The 21,738-nt window shown below is 36.8% G+C and overlaps 4 protein-coding genes and 4 non-coding genes across 8 annotated transcripts; 5 read left to right on the forward strand and 3 right to left on the reverse strand.

Moving 5' to 3' along the window:
• Positions 1 to 388: 388 nt before the first annotated feature.
• On the reverse strand, positions 389 to 2,300 carry LOC149382562 (small ribosomal subunit protein uS3m-like). The gene is made up of 5 exons (XM_089630453.1): positions 2,020 to 2,300; positions 1,753 to 1,789; positions 1,565 to 1,662; positions 1,400 to 1,458; positions 389 to 1,307 (listed from the first exon to the last, which is right to left on the reverse strand). The coding sequence occupies exons 1-5, from the start codon at positions 2,185 to 2,187 to the stop codon at positions 560 to 562; spliced, it is 1,110 nt and encodes a 369-aa protein (XP_089486579.1). The 5' UTR covers positions 2,188 to 2,300; the 3' UTR covers positions 389 to 559.
• A 155-nt stretch (positions 2,301 to 2,455) lies between these two features.
• Positions 2,456 to 5,684, forward strand: LOC149382563 (NAD(P)-binding Rossmann-fold superfamily protein). The gene is made up of 12 exons (XM_089630454.1): positions 2,456 to 2,602; positions 2,724 to 2,779; positions 2,896 to 2,929; positions 3,576 to 3,674; positions 3,753 to 3,901; positions 3,997 to 4,035; positions 4,118 to 4,210; positions 4,379 to 4,477; positions 4,851 to 4,952; positions 5,083 to 5,166; positions 5,259 to 5,324; positions 5,451 to 5,684. Exons 1-12 carry the CDS (start codon positions 2,524 to 2,526, stop codon positions 5,535 to 5,537), a joined length of 987 nt encoding a protein of 328 aa, XP_089486580.1. The 5' UTR covers positions 2,456 to 2,523; the 3' UTR covers positions 5,538 to 5,684.
• A 2,067-nt stretch (positions 5,685 to 7,751) lies between these two features.
• Positions 7,752 to 7,846, forward strand: LOC149382564 (small nucleolar RNA Z103). Its single transcript, XR_016293995.1, has one exon. It is a non-coding gene; the product is annotated as a small nucleolar RNA Z103 (small nucleolar RNA).
• Positions 7,847 to 7,975: 129 nt separating this feature from the next.
• On the forward strand, positions 7,976 to 8,070 carry LOC149382565 (small nucleolar RNA Z103). Its single transcript, XR_016293996.1, has one exon. It is a non-coding gene; the product is annotated as a small nucleolar RNA Z103 (small nucleolar RNA).
• Positions 8,071 to 8,146: 76 nt separating this feature from the next.
• Positions 8,147 to 8,241, forward strand: LOC149382566 (small nucleolar RNA Z103). The gene has a single exon (XR_016293994.1). It is a non-coding gene; the product is annotated as a small nucleolar RNA Z103 (small nucleolar RNA).
• An 88-nt stretch (positions 8,242 to 8,329) lies between these two features.
• On the forward strand, positions 8,330 to 8,424 carry LOC149382567 (small nucleolar RNA Z103). The gene has a single exon (XR_016293992.1). It is a non-coding gene; the product is annotated as a small nucleolar RNA Z103 (small nucleolar RNA).
• Positions 8,425 to 8,768: 344 nt separating this feature from the next.
• HCF109 (high chlorophyll fluorescent 109) lies at positions 8,769 to 12,016 on the reverse strand. Its single transcript, XM_089602002.1, has 7 exons — positions 11,741 to 12,016; positions 11,431 to 11,502; positions 10,877 to 11,097; positions 10,598 to 10,801; positions 10,275 to 10,490; positions 9,503 to 9,689; positions 8,769 to 9,148 (listed from the first exon to the last, which is right to left on the reverse strand). Exons 1-7 carry the CDS (start codon positions 11,916 to 11,918, stop codon positions 8,838 to 8,840), a joined length of 1,389 nt encoding a protein of 462 aa, XP_089458128.1. The 5' UTR covers positions 11,919 to 12,016; the 3' UTR covers positions 8,769 to 8,837.
• A 1,387-nt stretch (positions 12,017 to 13,403) lies between these two features.
• On the reverse strand, positions 13,404 to 21,389 carry DCL2 (dicer-like 2). The gene is made up of 23 exons (XM_089602001.1): positions 21,099 to 21,389; positions 20,873 to 20,954; positions 20,522 to 20,699; positions 20,147 to 20,260; positions 19,797 to 19,931; positions 19,434 to 19,518; positions 19,278 to 19,342; positions 18,997 to 19,137; positions 18,527 to 18,655; positions 18,314 to 18,440; positions 18,106 to 18,205; positions 17,643 to 17,838; positions 17,386 to 17,546; positions 17,056 to 17,274; positions 16,760 to 16,977; positions 16,379 to 16,653; positions 15,857 to 16,290; positions 15,637 to 15,737; positions 15,227 to 15,411; positions 14,910 to 15,119; positions 14,391 to 14,804; positions 14,029 to 14,307; positions 13,404 to 13,954 (listed from the first exon to the last, which is right to left on the reverse strand). Exons 2-23 carry the CDS (start codon positions 20,941 to 20,943, stop codon positions 13,619 to 13,621), a joined length of 4,173 nt encoding a protein of 1,390 aa, XP_089458127.1. The 5' UTR covers positions 20,944 to 20,954; positions 21,099 to 21,389; the 3' UTR covers positions 13,404 to 13,618.
• Between the last annotated feature and the right edge of the window lie 349 nt (positions 21,390 to 21,738).

Raw genomic sequence — 21,738 nt, forward strand, 5'->3', positions numbered from 1 at the left:
AATAATGCATAATAAAATCCAATTCAACAAAAATTAAAATCTAAATCAAGATCAACAAATATAATCTCAAAGACTCATACGAACTTAATATTTGATTACTCGAAAATAAAATAAAAAAGTACAAGCTTTTGAGATCGAGAGGCTCATTCTCTCCAAAGAAAAAATCTCAAGTCTTCACTCCATATTTGCTTGCCATTTCATTTTCCCTTATCTTATTTATACTAACCGAACGACTTAGCTACACTTGATTGCTATTTACGATAGTACCTCTTGGGTCCTAACAATCGCACTTATCAAAAGTTTGGTAAGGAATCTCAAGTTGGCTCAGCTCTTACAAGAAAGTTACTCCGAATGAATTCAACACTTGAAACATTATTTGGAACAATAATTAATAATAATAATAAATACTTTTCCTAGATTCAGATGAATAAAAGGACTGCTTTCTAAATTCCGAAGAAAAAAAATTTGTAATCCCCGTTACAAGGTTTCAACGAGGCAGGATAATCAGAACGGGAACATAAGAAATGCCCTGATCTGCAACACTAAATACCAACTGAATTTAGATTATACTTGGACACTGGGGCTTAGGCTGTGCCTTCCTGTTTTTCCTATACGAAATCCAGACTTTGACGCCGATGAGTCCAGAGCGAGTAATCGCCTCGGCGCGAGCATAATCGACGTGCTGGCTAAATGTGGTCCGAGAAGTTTTCCCGTATTTACCACATTCGGTTCTGGCTATTTCCGCGCCGTTAATACGGCCAGAGATAGCTACACGGATTCCCTCAACACCGTTCTTCATCTCCAACGGAATCTCCTTTATAATGTTGCCGAAAATGAGACGGAACTGCATTTTGTTCTTGAGCTGTGCACAGATGTCTTGGGCGATCATCGAAGCGCCCTGATAGATGGTTCTGAGCTTCACAGTCTCCACGGTGGTCCTAGTCCCAGTCCTCTCGGAGACCAAAGTTCGCATCTTTTTGACCTCGTTCAGGTACGTGTTACACCCATAAGGAACGCTCTTGCTTCTCAGCACGAGATGTACCATCTTCTCGATCTCCTTTGCCAACCCTTCGGGCCCGTCTCTAGCCAAGCATTTCTCGACCAACTCCATCGTCTTCTCGCTTTTGCCCATCAAGTTCCAACATTTCTTCCTCACCTTTTCGATGTAGTTTAGCCGCGCTTCCTCCGCGAAAAGGTTGTTGTACAGCCCAGACCCGTCTCGGAGATACAATAGGTCCGCCCCGGAGAAAGGGAAGAGCGGCACCGTTGACTTTTTCTGTCTCCCATTGAGGTCAACCATGCTCGAGCTGCAACAGATCAGTTCATCATCGTTTTTAGTCATCGCAATTGATTCTATTGAAAACCTGACAGATAAAAGAAAAATAATAATAATAATTACTTGGTGGTATTCTTGATCTTTTCACCATCAACGGCTGGCTGAATTAGATCTTTGACACACTGAGAAAAAATGAAAAAGACATCAGAGAAGCAAACAAGCGCACACCAATTTTCGATAGAGCCAACATTTTTAGCAAATCCATGAAGTAGCAATTAGAGATGCTACCATGGTGGTTTCAGTGTTGTGAGGAACAGAGCAAAAGGAAGCCACTTTTCCACTTCTATGGCCTTTTATTGACACACCATGAACAGCTTTCCAAGTCGCTTAATCACCCAAAACAACTAACATAGTGAGTTTCAGAAGCCATATATCGCTATATCAATAACAACCAAGCTAAAGAAAGTAAAGCTTACGGGTGACAGATAGCAAACTGGTCTTACCATTGATTACCTGCTCAAAATCAGAGACAAAGTCAATCATGCTAAAACTAAAAAAATCAAATAATAACACCAAGAAAAATTCGATGTCGTAATCCCAAAACAAAAGACTCGATTAAAATGTACAAGATTATCAGAGAAATCACAGTAAGATACAAGATAGTGCTAGTCCGATCTTATACTCTAAACCCAGAAACACACCACATTTAAAAAAAGGAAAATGATAAATAAACAAATCAGAACCTTCGACTGGGTAATATAACTGTTTCTGCCTTTGACCTCCTCGGAGAAGAAACGGCTACGTATCACGTTGAAAGAGGAGGCGAAGGTAGGGTTAACGGAATTGGATCTTCGAGGCAAAGCCTGGACTTGCACTCTCAGGTTTTGTAGCACTGCTCTTCTGGCCGCCATTGAAGGTCTCTTCTCTTTCGAACCGGCTCAAACAAACTCTCTTTCTCTCGCTCTCTGAATTAAGCTGTGAAAAAAAGAGGAGAGCATAAAAGAAGAGTTTTGTCAAAAGAAAAAAAAAAAAAAAAAAAAACATAAAAGAAGAGAAGACAACAGTGAATCTAAACGGTGCCGTTTTAATTCCGAAGAGAAGTGTAGTGGAGCTAAACGATGTCGTTTAAAGAACTGGGACGTTAATTTAAGTGGGCCTATCACCAGCTTTCCAGGCCCAAACTTGAGCTGTGAACTGGGAACTGTGAAAACTCAGAGTTCTGGTTCTGGATTAGTGAAAGCAAAACGATGATGATCGTTCTCTTTTTCGTCGCTTTGTTGTTTTTCCTTCTTACATTCCTGTTATTTAAATTTGCTACGGCTGAAGGTAATAAATCTATCTATACGTATGTATGTAGATATCTTTTTTTAATTTCATTTCTAAATTCTGCGGGAGTGAAATTTTCTATGCTTTCTGTGTTTAAGTTTAATCTGTTTTCTAATTTTAGGGGATTTCACATTGGCTTCCAAAAGGCATGTGAAGCGTGAAGAAATTGAAGATAAGGTCAAATGAATCTCCTGAATTTCCTTCTTTTTTTTTTTTTTTAGAATTATGAAAATTAGCACATTTTAGTTTTGGTGGGGGTTAAAGTGTTTATTTGGTATTTCCATTTGTTTCAGGTCGTTTGGATTACTGGGGCTAGTCGTGGAATCGGTAAGTTTCATACTCTCTTTTTTTTTTTACATGTCAATAAATTTACAAATTTATGTACAAATTTGTTGATTTAGATCAATTCCTTATATGTGGGTGGTGTTTCTTAGTTACTTGATGATCGAGTTCGTGTTATTTTCCCATCATATTGGATTGTGATTTTCCTTTATTTGTACCTGTTCTTGCCTTTAATTGATTATGAGCTCATATTGCTATTCTCTTATAAATCTTATACTTTGCTTGAATATCCAATTGAGATCATAATCTTTGATGTTCCTTGTATCGTGGTCACGCATGGAAGTACTTGGTGAGGATGGAAACAGAAAGGTAACTCTAAGTGTGAGGAGAAGAAAAAACAAATTACATTTTATTTTAACATTTTTCCAACATAAGTTTGTGGATTTGATAGGTAATAGTTTTATAGCGTTGTTGCATGTAGTGTGTGAAGATCGTAGCTAGTTGGTGTCACCGAAGTTCTGTATTACCCTTGATATATATATATATATATATATATATATATATATATATATATATACTAAATAAATAAAAACTATGTGAAGATTGCCTTAACCTTTGGATGAATTTCAAATTTCAACTGCTTCTGATCAATCATTTGTTAAAATGTCTCATTGATGTGATGGGTTTGCAGGCGAGGTTCTTGCTAAGCAATTCGCAAGCTTAGGGGCTAAGCTAATTCTTTCAGCAAGAAATGAAGCTGAGTTAGAACGAGTCAAAAGCCAACTTACTGGTAAGTTAAGTTAAGTGGTAAAAAAAAAAAAAAAAAAAAAAAAAAAACACCAAGCTTTTTGATGATTTCCTTGATCAGGTAAACACGCACGTGATGGCGTAAAGGTTCTGCCATTGGACTTGACGTCCGGTGAAGAGAGTCTTATGGAAATCGCCCAGAAAGCAGATTCCTTCTTCCCGGATAGAGGCGTTGATTATATGATCCACAATGCCGCTTTTGAGCGTCCTGTAAGTGAGTCGTGTTCTATTTTGTTATTCGGAGAACCCGAGGATTGTTTTGACTTCTGCTAATGATATGTCTCGTGCTTTTTTTTTTTTGGAAGAAATCATCAGCTTTAGAGGTCTCCCAGGAGAGTCTTAAGGTATCAATCACACAACCCAAAATTTTAAGCCGATTATTTCTCCTTTTCTCCTTCACATAAATACCACGGTTTCTGTTTGTAGGCAACATTTGATGTGAATGTGTTTGGGACGATATCTCTTACGAGAGTCTTGGCTCCGTACATGTTGAAACGTGGAAAAGGTCATTTCGTTGTGGTATGTGGTCATTTCGTTGAGAAACGTGGAAAAGGTCGATACTAATAGTGAAAGATAAAATTACAAGTAATTTATCATAATCATTGGAATAGTTCTACATGGTAAAACATCATATCTTTTATAAATAAGTAAAAAGTCACTTATTATTGTGTCACATTTTATGTGCAGATGAGCAGCGCAGCAGGGAAAACACCGTCACCAGGTCAGGCAATTTACTCTGCCTCTAAATATGCTCTCAATGGATACTTCCACACTCTTCGTTCCGAGGTTCGAGTTTTATATATTCTTTCTTAGTCCTCTGGAAAAATATCGAGTTCCTCTTTATCAGGATGGTTTGGTATGCTATAATTATTCGCGGGATAATGTTTCATGGTCAAATAAGAAACTTAAATCATAATAAATCAAGCTGTTACGTTTCAGCGTTGAAGATTTACCTATACTTTTCTCAGGTTCTATTTCCGCAAGTTTTGTATTTGACGCCTTAAAGCTTCATGCTCTTATTTTGATAAATCGACAAACTTTTGGTTGAACCTGGCTTTGAATTATCTAAATTTTGGACATACTAGATTATATATATGTCATCGGACCATTTCATGCTCATTTTGCTAACTTTTTTTTATTGATTATTATTATGATTCAGCTTTGCCAGAAAGGCATTAAGGTGACTGTTGTTTGTCCGGGGCCAATAGAAACGTCAACTGTTTCTCCTCCATCAACCTCAGAAACTAAAGGTGTTTCAGAGGTTAGAACCGTGCAATTTTTTTTTTTTTTTTTTTTTTTTTGTTACAGATTTTTCGAATATTTTTCTAGTTACAATTCTTGCGATCGGGCTTATAGTTTTTTTTTTTTTTTTTTTTTTTTACTTCATACAGAAGCGCGTGTCATCAGAAAGGTGTGCTGAGCTGACTATAATTGCTGCGAGCCATGGACTCAAGGAAGCTTGGATATCGTACCAGGTATTCTATTTCCACCGAAAATTTTTTTATAACCAATAATTCCATGCATTTATTTAGCTATTCATATTTATGATTTTCGGGTTCTTTTGTAGCCGGTACTGGCTGTCATGTATTTGGTGCAATACATGCCTAGCGTTGGTTATTGGCTCATGGATAAGGTACAACTTCGGTATCAATATAATTCTTGATTTATTTCTGTGTGATGAATAGAAAGGTGTGTCACATATTACTGATTTATTCTCTTCATATATCGCATTGGTTGGGCTTAATTTTATTTTGATTAGGTTGGTGGAAAGCGGGTTGAAGCCGCTGCTCAGAAGGGCAACACTTACACTATAGGCTTGTTGTTTGGAAAAAAGAAGTCATCTTGAATCATATAAGAATTGTGTACCAAGGAACAATCTAGTGTGGTATATAGGATATAGATTTACCATGACAAAATAAGATGATTTGAGAATTTTACTTCTCCGAAGGTTTGATTTATTTCAAGTAAAAAATATATTAGCTCCTTATAACTTCGTGCTGGTTTTTTGTTTTGTTATTCGCTTTCTTTACGGAACGTACTTGACATTTACATTAGAATTTAATAAATGGTAATTTAGCAAAATAGCCAACTTAAACGTTGAGAATTGCTAAATAGCCAAGGTTTGGTAAATAGTAGGTAAATAGCCATTTTTATATATTTACAAACGTAAATATCAAGTAAATAGTCACTGCCATATTAAGCCACGTCATCATTTATGGCTATTTACTTAAAATTTATCAAACCTTGGCTATTTAGCAATATCAAACGTTTAAGTTTGCTATTTTTCTAAACAAAAGGGTCAAGCGGCTATATAGCCAAATAAAACTTAATCTTTTGCAAAATAGTCATAGTTTGTCAACTATAAGCAAAGTAGCCAAAGTAAGATTAATCTAGGTTGGATTAAATTTAATCCCACGAACTATAAAAAAAGAATGTAAGCTTTATGAAGGCTGGATTAAAATTAATCGAGGCAGGATTAAAAGTCGTAGTACTCTCAATTGGCTATTTTGCTATACCTAATGAAACTATGGTTATTTTGCAAAAGTCATAGTTTAAATTGGCTATTTCATACCATTTTATGGATTTTTTGTTCCTCAATCATTGAAGATATTACCAAGGAATTCTTCATACTATGCAAGGAAACCGTGTGGCTTTATATGTGGCGTGACATACTTCGGCCCGATCTCGAAATCGGGTTGGACCGTTTTCAAGGATTATTGAGATCGGATTAGGCCAATTAAGATTGTATTGATAAAAAGAGCATTTAAGAAAGTCATGTCCGTTTCCTTTTCTTTCATTTTTTTATTTATTACTTCGATTACCTTTTTTCAACAAATTTACTTATAATTTTTCAAATTTTATTCTTATTCCGAGAATCCTTTGTTTTTTGTGTTTTTTTTTTTTACTATGTCTTTATTTTAAGTCTTCGATTTTGCTTCCTTTTGATTTCGAGAGTACTTTGTTCTCTTACCTCATTCTTATTTTTCGACGCTAATAGAGAATAAACTTTCTGTGAACATGATGTATTATTTATGAGCACCGCTATTCATCACCCTCACGATTTTTGACGATCCATACAGTTTTTGACAAGTGGAACAATTTTAAAGAGTTTTTGGTGTTTATCACTTTTTTGGGGAAAATCGTGAGTCGTGAGGTCAGTGTCAAAAATCATTCCCGATTATTTATGTATTGTAATCCCAATGAAATATTTTTCCGAGTTCGAACGCAAGGTATTTATAAAATTTTGCATCCCTTCTTTTGGAAAAGTTACATGAATAGTGTTTGGAAATTGCAACATTCCATTTTAAAATTAATAGTTGTTTTAAATGTATTTTCAAATAGCAAATATTTATTTGAGATTATTTTCTTTATATATGAAATTCTAAGCTTTTGGAATCGAAAACAATATGGTGTAAAAACAAATATTTGAAACTTATAAATAATTTTCAGTAATAAAAACTTTATATACGATTTTTTCGATTTAAAAAAAAAAAAAAAATTCAATATACTCCTACATTTAAGTGTAGCATGGCCAACCTTGTGAAACAAAGCCAGCCCGTTAGCAAATAAATGGGCCAGAATTCGGACTGCCTTACATTTTAAGAAAAATGGAATTAGGGTTTCACAAAACTCTTTCATATATATAAACTATAGACCACTTCAGTTATTCATCAACTATCAAGACCTTCTCTTCTCTGGCTTATCCGCTCCGTCAAACGCTGTATGAATGTGTTTTTAAGGGATGCAAATTAGCTTTTTATATTTCTTAGGGTTCGTTGCTTCGTCGGTAAGGTTTGGTACATTTCGCTAGGTTTTTTTTTTCTCTCATATGTTAAGATATTTCGGAGGATATTGCGTCTTTCAAACTGATTACCTGCGCTTTTCTCTCGATAAGCGTTGTGTATGAGCAGACGCCATAGCTGTTCCGTCTCTGCGAAGGCTTTGAGGTCTTTCATGTCGATTTCCGGATCTTTCATGCTCTTGGTTTTTCGTCGTTGCGGGAAAATCTCTTACTTTTCTCCTTCATTTCTCTCTGATTTCGGTTCCTATGTGTATTTGGATGGAGGTGATGATTATTTCCCCAGATGATCGAAGCTGATTATACTGTGCGAATTTTTTCTCTTTCAGAGAATCCAAGCCAATATTCTGATCCATCCTAAAATCTCACAGTTGTTTTACTAGGGTTTCAATTTTAACTGTTTTTTTGTCGATCAAAATCACTGAACTTTGTCTAATTATTTATGTGAACCTAGAATCCTTTTTTTTTTATATAAAATGTGAATACTGGAGGTGATGACTATTTCCCCAGATGATCGAAGTTGATTATACTGTGCGAACATTTTCTCTTTACGAGAATCCAAGCCAATGTTCTGATCCATTATAAAAATAATTGTTTGTGTTTGATCTTAGCTCTTTACTTCTTTTTCGTTTAATTTATATTTTATTCTAAATTTGATGGATGTGATGATTATTTCCCCAGATTATCGAAGATGATTATACTGTGCGAATATTTTCTCTTTCAGAGAATCCAAGCCAATATTCTGATCCATCGCTAATTTAAAACTTATTTAGTAGATAGTAATCTGATACGTGTAAGTTCTAATTACAGAAACCTGAATTATTGTCTAATACATTTTAATGGAGGTGATGATTATTTCCCCAGATGATCGAAGATGATTATACTGTGCGAATTTTTTCTCTTTCAGAGAATCCAAGCCAATATTCTGATCCATTTTTGCGTTAATCAATCTGTTATTCACAGATTCTAATATTGATAATGATGACTTATTTTCTATTTGGACTAAATACCTGTACAGATACCTCGAGTTGCAATGCATCAAATAATAATGAGCCATCGAATTATAATTGTGACGAACCTATAATTTGAATTCCGAACACTGTGGACACCGAACATACTTATTCCGGACACCTATGATTGCATAAATATTCAATTTTTAGTTATCAATCAAGATTAACGAAAGCATTTAAAAATAAATTATTTTAAATTTACTTTTGAACTTTGACTTTAGATTTTAAATATGTATATCAATTTGAATAAAATTATAGATTAACCTCAAGTCTTAAATATAACTTCTATAAAATAATTTATTCAACCGAGAGTGTAGACATAAAATTACATGCACCGTTAAGAATTAGAGTTTTGGGAGGACTGCATAGAGGAAGTGTACTTGTGCTTGAGGTAGGCCTTGATGAAGGGCTCGAGATCACCGTCCATGACGGCCGATATGTCTGAAGTCTCGAGGCCCGTTCTTACGTCTTTGACCATCTTGTATGGATGGAACACATAGTTCCTGATCTGCTGACCCCACTCAGCCTTGACAGCGTCTCCTCTGATCTGCTTGATCTCCGATGCCCTCTGCTCTATCGTTATCACCAACAGCTTCGCCTTCAAACGGCTCAGCGCCTTTATCTTGTTCGCCAGCTGTGACCTCTCCTCTGCATTGCTTGCCCCACAAGTTAGTCAAGACCCACAACTCTCTTGACACATACATACATATATACAAGGCCGGCTCAAACTCACAGGGGGCTCTGGGCGATTCAAATTCAATATTTTGGGGCCCTATTATACTAATAAAAATTTAAATTTTCTGGGTAAAAAATGTAAATCTTTCAGAAAATTGGCCAAAAGTGTAAATTTTTAGGGTAAAAAAATGTAAATTTTCTTAAAAATAGGCAAAAAGTGTAAAATAATTTTTTTTTCCCAAGGCATAAGCCTTGCCCGCCTCAGGTCAGGGCCGGCCCTGCATATATATATATATATATATATATATGTGTGAAAATGTACGAGACCTGTGCATCGCACTGTGACTCCGGTCGGGATGTGAGTCATTCGCACCGCCGTCTCGACTTTGTTCACGTTCTGCCCTCCTTTCCCGCCCGCCCTCGAGAAGCTTATTTCCAAGTCCTCTTCGGGGATCTCCACGTTCAGAGACTCTTCCGGAAGAATCGGCATCACCTCCACCCCAGAAAAGCTCGTCTGTAAAAAGGAAATAAAAAAGAATCAAATGTAAATGGCATTAAAGATTATACCTCATCCGTATATTTCGAGTTTTATTGAGATGCGTGATTCACGCTAACAGATTATAAAAACGATCACAATCCTAGTCAGTTTAGAAGTAGACCTTATGTTTTTGGTTTACATTTCCTTATGGCTTGATGAAATTCGGAACAAATGTAGTTTTTTTTTTTTTTTTTTTTTTTTTTTTAATTAACATTTAACACACAAAAAATCAACCAAAAATGCCGATTGAGTGATAACTTCATGCTAAAACTTGAAAACTGTGGGATGATTGCGATAGACATATCAATAAAACACGGTTCATATGGAGTAAATAGCCAACTAAAACGTTTGAAATTACTATATAGTCAACGTTTCGTAAATCTTAGATAAATAGCCATAAAGATGACGTGGCGGCCTAATAAATGAAAGTGGCTGTTTACCTAAAATTTAGGTTTGTAAATATATGAAAGTGGTTATTTATCTAAGATTTACGAAACGTTGGTTATTTAACAATGTCAAACTGTAGATGTGGCCATTTACCTAATAGACCCTATTTATTACCTGGCGTAGACCTTTGGAGTTAAAAGGGGATTGTCTGACGATGCGGTGAGTCCCTTTTTCGCCGGACAAATAGCCGTAAGCGTAACGGCCTTCAAGCTCGATGGTGGCGGACTTAATTCCGGCCTCCTCTCCCTGAGATATCTCGACCACTTTGGTCTTGTACCTCTGTTTCTCTCCCCACCGAACATACATCCTCAGAAGCATCTCAGCCCAATCCTGCACTGCAAATTATCAACAAGAAAGCTTTTGATACTTTCTTTATCGATTCCTTGATTCCCAAGAATGAGGCTCTATTTTTTTTTTCTTTTCTTTCTTTTACCAACCTGAGCATCGGTTCCTCCAGCCCCGGCCGTTATGGAGATCACAGCGCCTTCTTTGTCGTACGGCCCAGAGAGAAGCTGAGTCAACTCGAACCGGTCCAATGCCTTGCTCAGTTCCTTTATGGTGGCTTTGGCTTCTTCGAAAAGCGCCGCGTCAACGGAATCCATTTCCTCGGTCAGCTTGATTATCGTGTCCGCGTCTTCTACCTGAATTTTATTTCTCTGGAATTCAGCGCCGGCTTAAAAGGGATCGAGACTGGAAGCGAATTGTATTTTACGGACCTTCGTTTTGAAGTCAGCGAGCTGTTTGATCTTGTCTTTGACGTCGGTCAGGGCTTGGAGGGTTTCTTGGGCCGTGGCTCGGTCATCCCAGAAGGAGGAATCGGCCGCCTTTGACTCCAAACCCGCGAGTTCTCGTTCCAACATTTCCATTCCGGCCGAGCCTCTGATCTCTTCAACGCGCTCAGAGATCGTTTCGACATCCTTTCTTAGAGCATAGAAATCTGCCATGCGACGAGACCAAGCGATCAATCAACCTTTGGTTTATTATCGGCTCAATTATTTGGTTTACTATACTACCAAGAGGTCCCAAGTAGGGCCAAAACTTGGAACAATAAAGCTTAAATTGTAGTGCTTGGGCTTAAAACTTGGAACACTAAAGCAGAACTTGGAACAATAAAGCATAAAATTTAGTGCTTGGGCTTAAAACTTGGAACACTGAAACAGAAATTAGAGCGTGAATGCCAATTTGTTTTTACTGAGCTCTCTAATCTTTGTAAACTAATAAAGATTGTATTTTTTTTTTTATGAAGAGTGAGTGATTGAGAGAGACATACCTTGCATAGCCCACTCTGTAGCCTCACCGTCGACCTCCGAGCTGACTTGGCTCTCTTGCGTTGCGTACAAAACTGAAGAATGACCATGATTAAGTCAAAACTAAATACAATCAAACAAAACAAGGTCTATAGAAATTCGCACAATAAATGAAAACTGTAAAGTTAGAACCTTTATGGCTCCACCAACCTCATTGCAAACATGAAGAGAGAGTGTTTTTTTTTTTTTTGTCTTCTTTCATGGAACCCAGAAGCAAACAGATATAATAAACCCATATGAACAATAAAGTTGAGGGATTTCGACTTCACTTACCGTGACGAGGAAAGCGATAAGGAAGTGAAAGTTTTGTTGATGACAAGACTGAGGTTGAAGGAAAACGAGAAGCAGAGATTATGAGGTTCAGAGGCAGAGATTGAATCGGTAATGGAAGATTAATTTTGGGTGTCACAATGATAGTTGAGCTACATAGAGGTCTCACAAGACCCTCCATGGCTCTTCTTCTGATGCGTCGTTCTTTGCTTTCAGAGATTAGACCAGAGAATCAGAAGAAGAAGAAGACGAAAAAAATTGGCGTTTCGCAAGCGAGCTCTGATGAAGCCACGTAGGCACAACATTAGATGATAAAACTAGTAACTATTTAGCGTTTGAGCGAAGAGTCGTTTCCTGTACAAGACCGAAATTCTGTCGTTTCTAAGCCGGGGAATTGATAATACCATCCCAAAGTGAAAAAATTGACACATATGATACCTATCCTATTATGTAAAGACTATTATACCCTCTTAACTATCTTAAACACACCCAGACTATTATACAGTTCTTCATCTTTTTCAATTCGCTCAAACCCCTCTTCCAGCTCAAACCCATCTTTTTGCTCTCTCTCTCTCTCTCTCTCTCTCTCTCTCTCTCTCTCTCTCTCTCTCTCTCTCCCCCCTATTCTCGCTCTCTCTCACCCATCTTCGTGCTCTCTCTCTCTATGCCGTGCCTCTTCTCGCTCTCTATCGTCCCTTTTCTCGCTCTATCTCTCTCTCTCGGCCCTGTTTCTTTCTCGCTCAAAAAGTGGGCTGACCGATATGTGTTTCTCTCTCTCCACAATCTCTATTTCTCGCTCACCCAAGATCTCAGTTTCTCGCTCTCTGTCGCCCGATCTCGATTTAGGGCTTCTCAAGGTCAGTCTCGTTTTCCTTTTTTCCATTGAGATTGTTGTTATGGTTGATTTATTTAAGATGATTGTGTAGATTGTTGTTATATGTTGTTATATGATAATTGTGATAATGAATGTAGTTATGTTACTGGGTAACTGGTATTTTTTTTGCGATTGTTGCGATTTTTTTTTGTAGACTTAGTGAGTAACTGGGTTTTGTATATATATTGAAAAAACGTGAACAATGGTAAGAGATGATATTTCCGTTGGTAAGTGGGGAGAAGTGAAGAAATTATGAAATAGTCTATGTGAAAAGGTGTGAACAACGTAAGAGAAGTGAAGCCAAACAATGGGTAGATATGAAAACAGGATGGTAAAGATCAAATTATAGATTGAAGAAATTGGTTGTGATGATTTATGACTGGAAGAAATAGTCTCTGTGAAATTATAGTCTTTGTGTTTGTTTGCATAATTGTGTGTGTTTGATTGAATCTCGGTAAGGTTTTTGTGTTTGTTGCATGTTTGTGTGTGTTTGATTGAATCTCGGTAGGTTTTATCATCACGTAGTCTACAAACCCATTTGGATCTTGGTTCGTGACATATTGGTAACGAACTGGTTGAGTCCGTGACCGATGTGTCACGAACTCGCAATGTCACGAAGTGGGTGAATTCGTGACACATCTGTCACGGAGTCAGCGAGTTCGTGACACATCGGTCACGAACTCAACCATTGTCCGTGCCAGATTTGACTATATTTGATAATGGACATTGCAATGGTATTATTTGTGTCAATTCTCCATTTAAATATTATTTTCGAGGAAAATTCTGAAATAGGACACGCTTTACAAGCATAAGCATTTAAATTGTGTAAGAACTCGTTTCAATGGGATTTGACTCATCAGATTTTCTTGTACCAAAACATGAATGGAAGGCTAAAATGGACCTCCAGTGGAAAATTTTGAGTTTTTTGACACAGATTTACATTAATCATCTAAACAATCATAACATAATACTTGAATCATAACATAATACTTGGTTCTTCCAAAATATCAATCCAAGTTGTGGCCTTTCAGTAACATAAGAACCTCCTTGCAAGCCACTTTCTTCGCTATCCTCTTATCCGAAATAGTTGAAGTTCCCTCGTACGGCACTTCATTTGCAACAACTCTGATCGTGATCACGCCTTTACAGGGCTTCGTTTTCACCATTTCATAGTGCTTCTTTTGGCAGAGAAGACTAAGTTCATTCGCCGGGTGTAGCTTCATTGTATCCGGCGTGATTAGCGGTTCCAAAAGCGGCCTTATACTCTCAAACACAACTTCCTTGTTGTATCCCGAATCGACAAATATTGCCCCGGCAAGAGATTCCATCACGTCTCCGAGTACCTGCAATAAAAATCAAAATTATTTTTTTGAAGACTTTCGAATCTCAAATGACAACCGTTTTACCAAAGAGTTACCTTGGGGAACGAAGACTCTGTTTCCCATCCGAATGTGAAATTATTAGACAACTTATCAAACTCCCTGAGAGTGACCTCTATTTCCTTATGCAACTGATGCGAGGTGTGAAGAATATGCTTGTGTAGTCCAGCTCTGACTGAAGAAAGAGCATAACACTCGTTGTTCACCGAGGCAGACCTCATGTCAGTCAACATCCCCGGAGACATCCCGGGATACTTATCGTACAAATGTACGGTTATCAGATAGTCCAGAACAGCATCGCCCAGAAATTCCAGTCTCTGCAAAACAAGAAAATTTGTTCTCCGAATCAAAAAACAATACACTAACGAAAAGGGTGTGTAATTCAAGCCTCAATCATTACCTGATAACATGTTGGGTTCTCGGGAAGCATGTACGAGGCATGCGTTAGGGCCTCAGCCAGGAGGGAAGGATCTTTGAATGAATAGTTATTTAAAAGAGACTCTATATGCTTGATATTAACAAATCTCTCCGGGTTTGGATAAACGCGCCTAATGTATGGCGTAGAGGAAAACTCAACCTCGATACCGACCCGATTCATAAACTTCAAGGCTGCTATTTCTCCACCCGCACTGAGGCATGCACCAATAAGTGCCTCGACAACATCCGCGATTCGTTTGCTTTTTAGCTTCCTCGTTCCGCTCATGTACATTTTCTCGCCCGAAGAAAGCACGTCCTCTTGTAGTACTCTCTTAGCAGAATTATCACCCGGTATAATCCAATTTTTGGGCTCAAAATACTCGTCGCGAATAAATCCCTGCATCAAGATATTGGTCAGAAGACTCAGAACCGTATCAACTAACTTAAAAAAAATGTTGTTGGGGAACATATCGACCCATGGAGTTCCAAACAGCACAATTACCGGAAGCTTGTGCTCACATCCACGCTTACAAAGGGCAACATTGGAAATTATTTTTTCCTTCTTCGCACTTAATAGGCCCTCGTGATGATTTTGATGGGTTTTGAAAAGATGCTGTCCAGCGGCATATTTTAGAAACGAATCTCCAAGAGTTTCTAGGGATTCCATATTGAATCCCTCTTGACAGTTTTTTGTCGTGATAGCTTCCAACACCTACAATACAAATTCGAGAAAGTTGAGATAAAATAGGTTTCAAATTAATAATTAAAAAAAACTTGTTCAATATTGAAAAGCGTCCCAAAAACAGATTAATGTACTACCTTGGTGGTTGGGATAATGGCATTATCCAAATGCATCCCTCTCAAATTGGAAGCTATAAGTAAAGACTCGATCCGGTGCATTATGGATGGAAAAAATGAAAAGGAATATAGAGTATTTAGAGAAATAGGCGACATGATAATGAAGCACAGCTCTGGTGGCAGCTCCACAGTCCCATAAGTCGACTCTGCAAAGACAATCCAAAATCACATTTACAGATAAATGCATACGGAAAGGCAAGACTCTATCAAGTATTTTTAAATATTTGACCTTTCACGTACATGCAGAATAGCACGTACAAGTGCCTCCATAAAAACGATCTTTACAATTTTGTTCAATTGCAAGATGACATCAACAAAAGCAATGAGGAGTATTGGTCCAGGTATTTCAACGAGAGAAGAGGAAGACAAACCTTTCTCCCGAACGTCTCTGCAGCGGAGATAATTCTTCACTTGGAAAAGTTTCCGCGCACTAAATAGTGGCTCATTTTTAAACTGCAGCTTGATTCCGTGCCTGGGGGATTACAAATGAGGTGAACACTATTAGACTTGGTTTTATATATATATATATATATATATATATATATAACAAGATTACTATATAGATAAGGAAAATATCAAAAGACTACGTACTCCTCTTCAAAGTAGTTCTTGTAGGTACGGACTTTGCCATTCCTAGTTTTAAGAGGTGACTTTGCACTCAAACCATTCAACATGCCAGTAATGCAATAGCAATATCCATTATGCGGGGTATAGACCACTGAATTCCTCAGCATGCAAGAACATACCATACCATTTTTGGTATGTATCCAACAAGAGCTACCCGCTGCAAAATGACAATTGATGTGACCGTTCAGAAATTCTCCACTTGAAAATAGTGCAGATTTGACAGAGTCCCAGTCAATAATCATCGGTCTTCTATCAGTGGTGGTAGCTGGAAGAAGGAGATAATCCAACTCAACACTTTCTGGTAGATTAAGCTGGTTGAGAACTTCTGTCAAATTATTCAACTTGTGATCCATTAGAAGTCTTAGGATGGTGACTTGGAACCTTCTTGACCACAAAACCTGTCACCACCAATTACATAAAAGTAAACCGATTAATTTCACATGCATAACAAATAAAGCTCAAGCAACACTGTATAAGAGATCTTACTTGTTTTCGGTTAAGAATCATTGACCCAATGTATCTTATAGACACTTGGATACTGCCTCTCCCAGCGCTCAAATCAAATTTGCTACTCGTTATGTCACTTTCAAACTGAGTTCTTGTGGCCAGTACAAGATCGTGTACTGAAGCCCCGTAAGTGAAATCTTGCTTCAGCTCAATCAAATAACAATGATACAACATGTCAGCATCAGTGGGACGATAAGAGCCAACGATTTCTGTAGGGACATAACGAGGCTGCTCATCTTCGTATGGCTGGCTCGCTGCACAGTCATGAACAAGTAATGCGTAATTAATATAACATTAATGTGTAATGCAAAGAAGAAAAAAAAAGTTAAGCTAAAATAGGTGATGGGATTGGAAGATTACAAAGCTCTTTTGCCTTCTCTTCTTCCTCGAGCACCATATCAGGGACGAGCTTGTCGGTCAAAGCACCAATCTGATGAAGTTGCTTGCATCCTTCAAGGCATGCAATCTGCTTGAGAATTTTTGCTTTTCCAGTGGCGGACACAGATTGGATAGGACAGCTCATCGGCATGTATAAAGTGCCAGTGGTCTTGTCCCACTTTGGAGTAGGTTTGAAATACCTATTCAACACAAATAATGCAAATTACACTAAGAGTCGTACAAGGATGGAATACTGAATAAAATAAAATAAAACTTACCCATCAGAAGGGAGCCTTGAACAGTAAAAGTAAATCAAACTAATGCTCGAGCGAAGAGTTACAATTGCTCCAGTGCTTTCAACGCAATACAAGTCCTCATCTTTAATATCACTATCCACAGGTTCACAGGGAAGAGAAGCATGTAGTAGCGATTCTTTTCTCATAACATCCCCACTGGCAAGATAATTTTTTAGACGAGACTCTGTGTCGAAATCGCCACTGAAAACATAAGAATAACATTTAGTTCACATCTATTAATATACAGATAATCCTTCAAAAACGAACAGAAAAGTTACAACTACTATTTATAGCGGCCTTATGGGGACCTACCTCTTCAACATGAGCACATAATCGGAGTTGACCTTTCTGGCACGACCTCTGGACTGAATAAAGCTACACACTGTGGTGGAAGGGTCAAACCGAACTACCAGATTGCAGCTTTGAACATCTAAACCCTCTTCGAGGATTGATGTTGCAACAATAATATTTACCTGCCAAATGTACAAATCGTATTACAACCTTTTAAAGGAGCTTAATCTGAATGGAATCTTGATAAAAACTCTTCACGAAATGAAAATATTACAGACCAGGCCTTCGCGGAACTCTCCAACAGTTTCATTCTGCTTTTTCCGGGTTTGGTCCGGCAAATTTTTGCCATCGCCTGCTACACACTTTGTCTTCCAGTTAATATACTTTGGAAGAAACTCACTCAATAAAGCTTGAATTACTACAGCTGTGACGATCCTTTCCACAAAAACTATACATCTCAAGTCCTTGATTTCCCTGATTCACAGCATAATATTAATTAACAAGTCATATAGTACAGTCAAAACAAGCAAACTTAAAATTACTGAAGTCATAGATCTTAAAAAAATCTTGACCAGTATGCACATAAATGAAATTGTAAGTAATGATTTTAGCAACTACAGAGCATAACTACACTGGTATTATAAACTTTAAGAAACTGATTCGTTGCAGAGACTATTTTAAGGAAAAAACCAAAAGAGAACATCATATACGTGCTTCACGAGCATATCACCAACACCATACCTGTACTCCAGGAGCAATTCAACGAGGGCTAACACTTTCGAAGTTAGAAGTCCCTCGTGCTTGTTACTTTTATTAAAGTCAGAAATTGACCAATTTGGGTCTGCATTACACAGATAAAGACAGAGAAATAGAGTGTAAGTGAACATAATCAACATGACGCAAAAAACCAGCAAATGTTGGTTATCTTGCAGAGCTATTTTAGACCTACCAGTAGGTACAACAGTAGACAATGCCTCAAAGGCCTTAGAGCTGAAAGTCTTGACAACTTCTTCCCCGAACACATTTAGTCTAGACGAGCTAAACTCGGAAATATTAATTGAAAAGGACTCTGCGGCCTGTTATACATGCGCGGTCAACTCAAGTATATATTACAGTATAGCTAACAAGTAAATCAAATCAATCGAACTACTTGTTTTAATACCTTCATGGCCATCCAAATGCCAAGCTCTTCCAAGCAGAACAATATCGTATTATATATCTTTGTCAGCTTTTTCTTAATAGATTCTGCATTAGATTCACTCAGATCTAACTCTTCCAATGACAGTATTTGCTGTAAATGTAAAACAGAAAATAATTCAGTATTATATAACACTACATCTTAAAAAGGGGGAATAATAGAAAGAGCTGATGTTTTTTCAAATGGCGCCAAAACACAACAATGATGTAAACCAGAGGTGGAAAAGGGATTCTTATCAATTTAATTAAGATTCCAGACAAGACAATAGTAATCAAGAAATCCCTATACAAGTCTTCTACAATCGATTTCATTCCAAATTTATACGAAATTTAGAGTTCAGTTGTATTTGTAATTTAAACCTATTTACAAGATAACCCCATTCAAAAATTAAGGTTAACACGTCAAAGTAATTTCTTCACAAAATAAACACACACCTTCTCTTTTAAATTATTCAGCTGGGGTGTTAATTTGGCAAAGCATGCGTATGGGATTCTGTTTTCGCTGAAAAATCTGAACTTTGGAGTTGAGAATGGTATAAACTCCGCGAGAACAGATTCGCTAGCACATGTATACACCTTCAACAGAAAAAACCACAACAAGAAGATACGTTGAGGTAAGAGTTGATAAACAATGTCAACAAATACAAGGGAAAAAAATGCAAACTGTATGACATAAAGGTAGACTATAATTTGCAGATTTAAAGAACATTAACAACCTTTGAATCCATCAGTGTCTCCAGATCGGATATCATGTTCCAGCACTTCAGCTCTGAGGTCCACCCTATATCAGAGACAGAGTAGAAAGACCTTAAACAGTTAAACACCAAAACTGTTTTAATTTGTAAGTAAAACTATCAACTCCAGTACATTACCTTTGGATTTAATTGGCGAAGCAGTCATTCCAAGTATTCTTGGAAGATTTTTTTCTCCAGAGAGTAGTTGACGGTGATAAAACTCCTGCAGATCATTGAAAAAATTTGATTATGACTATCACATGCACAAACAACACTTGGACTGATTCAATATGAAGCACTGGATTTATTTTTATTCCGAGGAACCGATGGATGTCCGATATCCTACAAAACTTATTATTTTCAGAATAAAAACTAAGAGATTTAAACATGTTATACTATTCAGCATACAGTAACCACCAAAGCCAGTCATAAAAACAAATGAGAAAACTCAAGAGGCAAGGAACTGAGAAAGAAAAGAAAAAAAAAAGTGTCACAACTTACTGTCATAATGCCAGCATATGGGTGATTACCGCTAGCGTGATGACATTCATCAAATACTAAAACATTAATCATACTTAATTTGAAAAAGCTGTGCCTCAAATTATTAAGGAGTATTTGAGGAGTCATTACAAGCACCTGCAAAAAAAACATTAAAATTATAGCGTATAATGCATACTAATACTTATCAATACGAAAAATGCTAAATGATAGACGAAATATCTCCTTGAGGGGGGAAAAACAGAACTAAAATCACAAAATGTATCCAGGAATTTGTAGACCAAAAATCTGCATCTTTTGAGTTATATAGTTATTCTCATACCTCGGCATTAAAAACAAAACATAAAACCAACCTCATATTTTTCAATTTCTTTCTTCCACATCTGCTCATCCCAGTTATCCACCCCTTTTTCCCCCCAGTAAGTACCGATCTTAAAGTCAGTATTTGATTCCAATGCCTCGGCTTGCTAAGAAAAACATAGCAAGAACCCTTTGTCAAATATTTAAGTCAATAGTATGTCGGTTTTCTGATAGCGTCGATTTCAAGTCTGAAGACAACAGCATTAGAGTTATTCAGATAAAACTAATCCCGTAAATAAATAAAATAAAATAAAAATATCTCCACTTCTTATATACTTCCACGCACATCAGCTTATCAAATCGGAAGCATTTAGCATTGCTTCTATTTCTATATTATGTGCTGATACAAAAATGTGACACGGACTTACTTGAGTTACCAAGACCACTTTAGGGACCAAAAAAACGGCTATGAACGGCGATGGCTTGCGGAGCTGATGAGCGTAGCTCCGAAGAAGCATTATCGCAATCAGAGTCTTTCCAGAGCCAGTCTCCAAGTACACTATCGTGTTCTTCTTCAATCCTTGTTCCAGTGCTTCCAATTGGTAACTACACACACAACAGTCCAAAACTGAGGCATTAGAAACTTGAATCAAGCGTCACACAGAGTTAAAATCTCTTTTCTTTCTCATCAACTTTCTAGGCAACCAAATAATTTAAGGAAAAAATTCAAAATAGATCAATGAACAAAATATAATTCTTTTGTTTCCTCTAAAACTCACTTTCGTGCCATTGGAAGAGGATCCGGACATACTTCCACGTTAGTATCGATTTCCATGTTCACTGACCCCATGGGAATTCTCTCTGAAATCGAAAATCGTAACCAATAAAAAGACAAAAAAAAAAAAAAAAAAAAAAAAAAAAGAATAAAATTTTTGAAGAACTTCAAAATCGAAACACCAATGCACATACAAATCGAAATGCACGAATAGAGATTCAGAAACTTACAAACAGAATCGGATGAGTGTTGACGGCGTTTTTTTTTTCTTTTTCTTCCTTCTTTTGTGCTAATTTTGGTTTTTTTTTTCAGTGCGGGTTTTTAAGAGTTAACGAAATGATGTTTCGTATTTATAATGAGAAACAAAAATTTGATTAATATTATATTCAAGAAAAAGTGACCTCGGTCTAAACTTCTTCACTACAGAAAAGAACTTCCTAAGCAAGCTGTTTCACTGAAACTTCGAATGAGAGAGACAGATATTCCGTGTGAGTGTGACATAACCAATGTTATTATTTTATTTTTTTTCCTTTTATGAAATTGAATTAAGTTTAAATTTTAAATCAAAACTACTGTACTATATCATAAGCTTTTTTTATATTCTATATTTATATATTACGTGATGGATGACAGAGAAAAATATGATCCTCCTAAATTGATGGTAAAAAAAAGTTTGTTGAGATATGATATATGCGAAAATCTAAATTTATATTTTATATAAAAAATAAATATCAAAATCATGTAACCTCTTTCTTTCTTATTTATCTTTTGTTTTTTCTATTTGTTAGTTAGATCATCTAAGGATACATTTTATTTTATTTTTTCTATCGGAATCTCAACCTGAACAGCGGAACGGTGGATAATGGTGGC

This window comes from Urtica dioica, chromosome 11 (genome assembly GCF_054948205.1).
Source record: "Urtica dioica subsp. dioica isolate 48M chromosome 11, U.dioica_male_clone48M_v1_H2, whole genome shotgun sequence".
Classification (NCBI taxonomy): Eukaryota; Viridiplantae; Streptophyta; class Magnoliopsida; order Rosales; family Urticaceae; genus Urtica; species Urtica dioica.

Coding starts and splice junctions, on each gene's coding strand:
- LOC149382562 (XM_089630453.1), bottom strand. CDS start 2,187: ATGGCGGCCAGAAGAGCAGTGCTACAAAACCTGAGAGTGCAAGTCCAG. Junction 1,663..1,752: donor CAGTTTGCTATCTGTCACCC/GTAAGCTTTACT, acceptor TGGGTGATTAAG/CGACTTGGAAAGCTGTTCAT. Junction 1,308..1,399: donor AAGATCAAGAATACCACCAA/GTAATTATTATT, acceptor GATCTGTTGCAG/CTCGAGCATGGTTGACCTCA.
- LOC149382563 (XM_089630454.1), top strand. CDS start 2,524: ATGATGATCGTTCTCTTTTTCGTCGCTTTGTTGTTTTTCCTTCTTACA. Junction 4,953..5,082: donor AAACTAAAGGTGTTTCAGAG/GTTAGAACCGTG, acceptor TACTTCATACAG/AAGCGCGTGTCATCAGAAAG. Junction 5,167..5,258: donor AAGCTTGGATATCGTACCAG/GTATTCTATTTC, acceptor GTTCTTTTGTAG/CCGGTACTGGCTGTCATGTA.
- HCF109 (XM_089602002.1), bottom strand. CDS start 11,918: ATGGAGGGTCTTGTGAGACCTCTATGTAGCTCAACTATCATTGTGACA. Junction 10,802..10,876: donor TCGCTGACTTCAAAACGAAG/GTCCGTAAAATA, acceptor AATAAAATTCAG/GTAGAAGACGCGGACACGAT. Junction 10,491..10,597: donor CTGGAGGAACCGATGCTCAG/GTTGGTAAAAGA, acceptor TTTGCAGTGCAG/GATTGGGCTGAGATGCTTCT.
- DCL2 (XM_089602001.1), bottom strand. CDS start 20,943: ATGGGGTCAGTGAACATGGAAATCGATACTAACGTGGAAGTATGTCCG. Junction 18,441..18,526: donor GCATTTGGATGGCCATGAAG/GTATTAAAACAA, acceptor CATGTATAACAG/GCCGCAGAGTCCTTTTCAAT. Junction 14,308..14,390: donor AGAACCCAACATGTTATCAG/GTAATGATTGAG, acceptor CTTGTTTTGCAG/AGACTGGAATTTCTGGGCGA.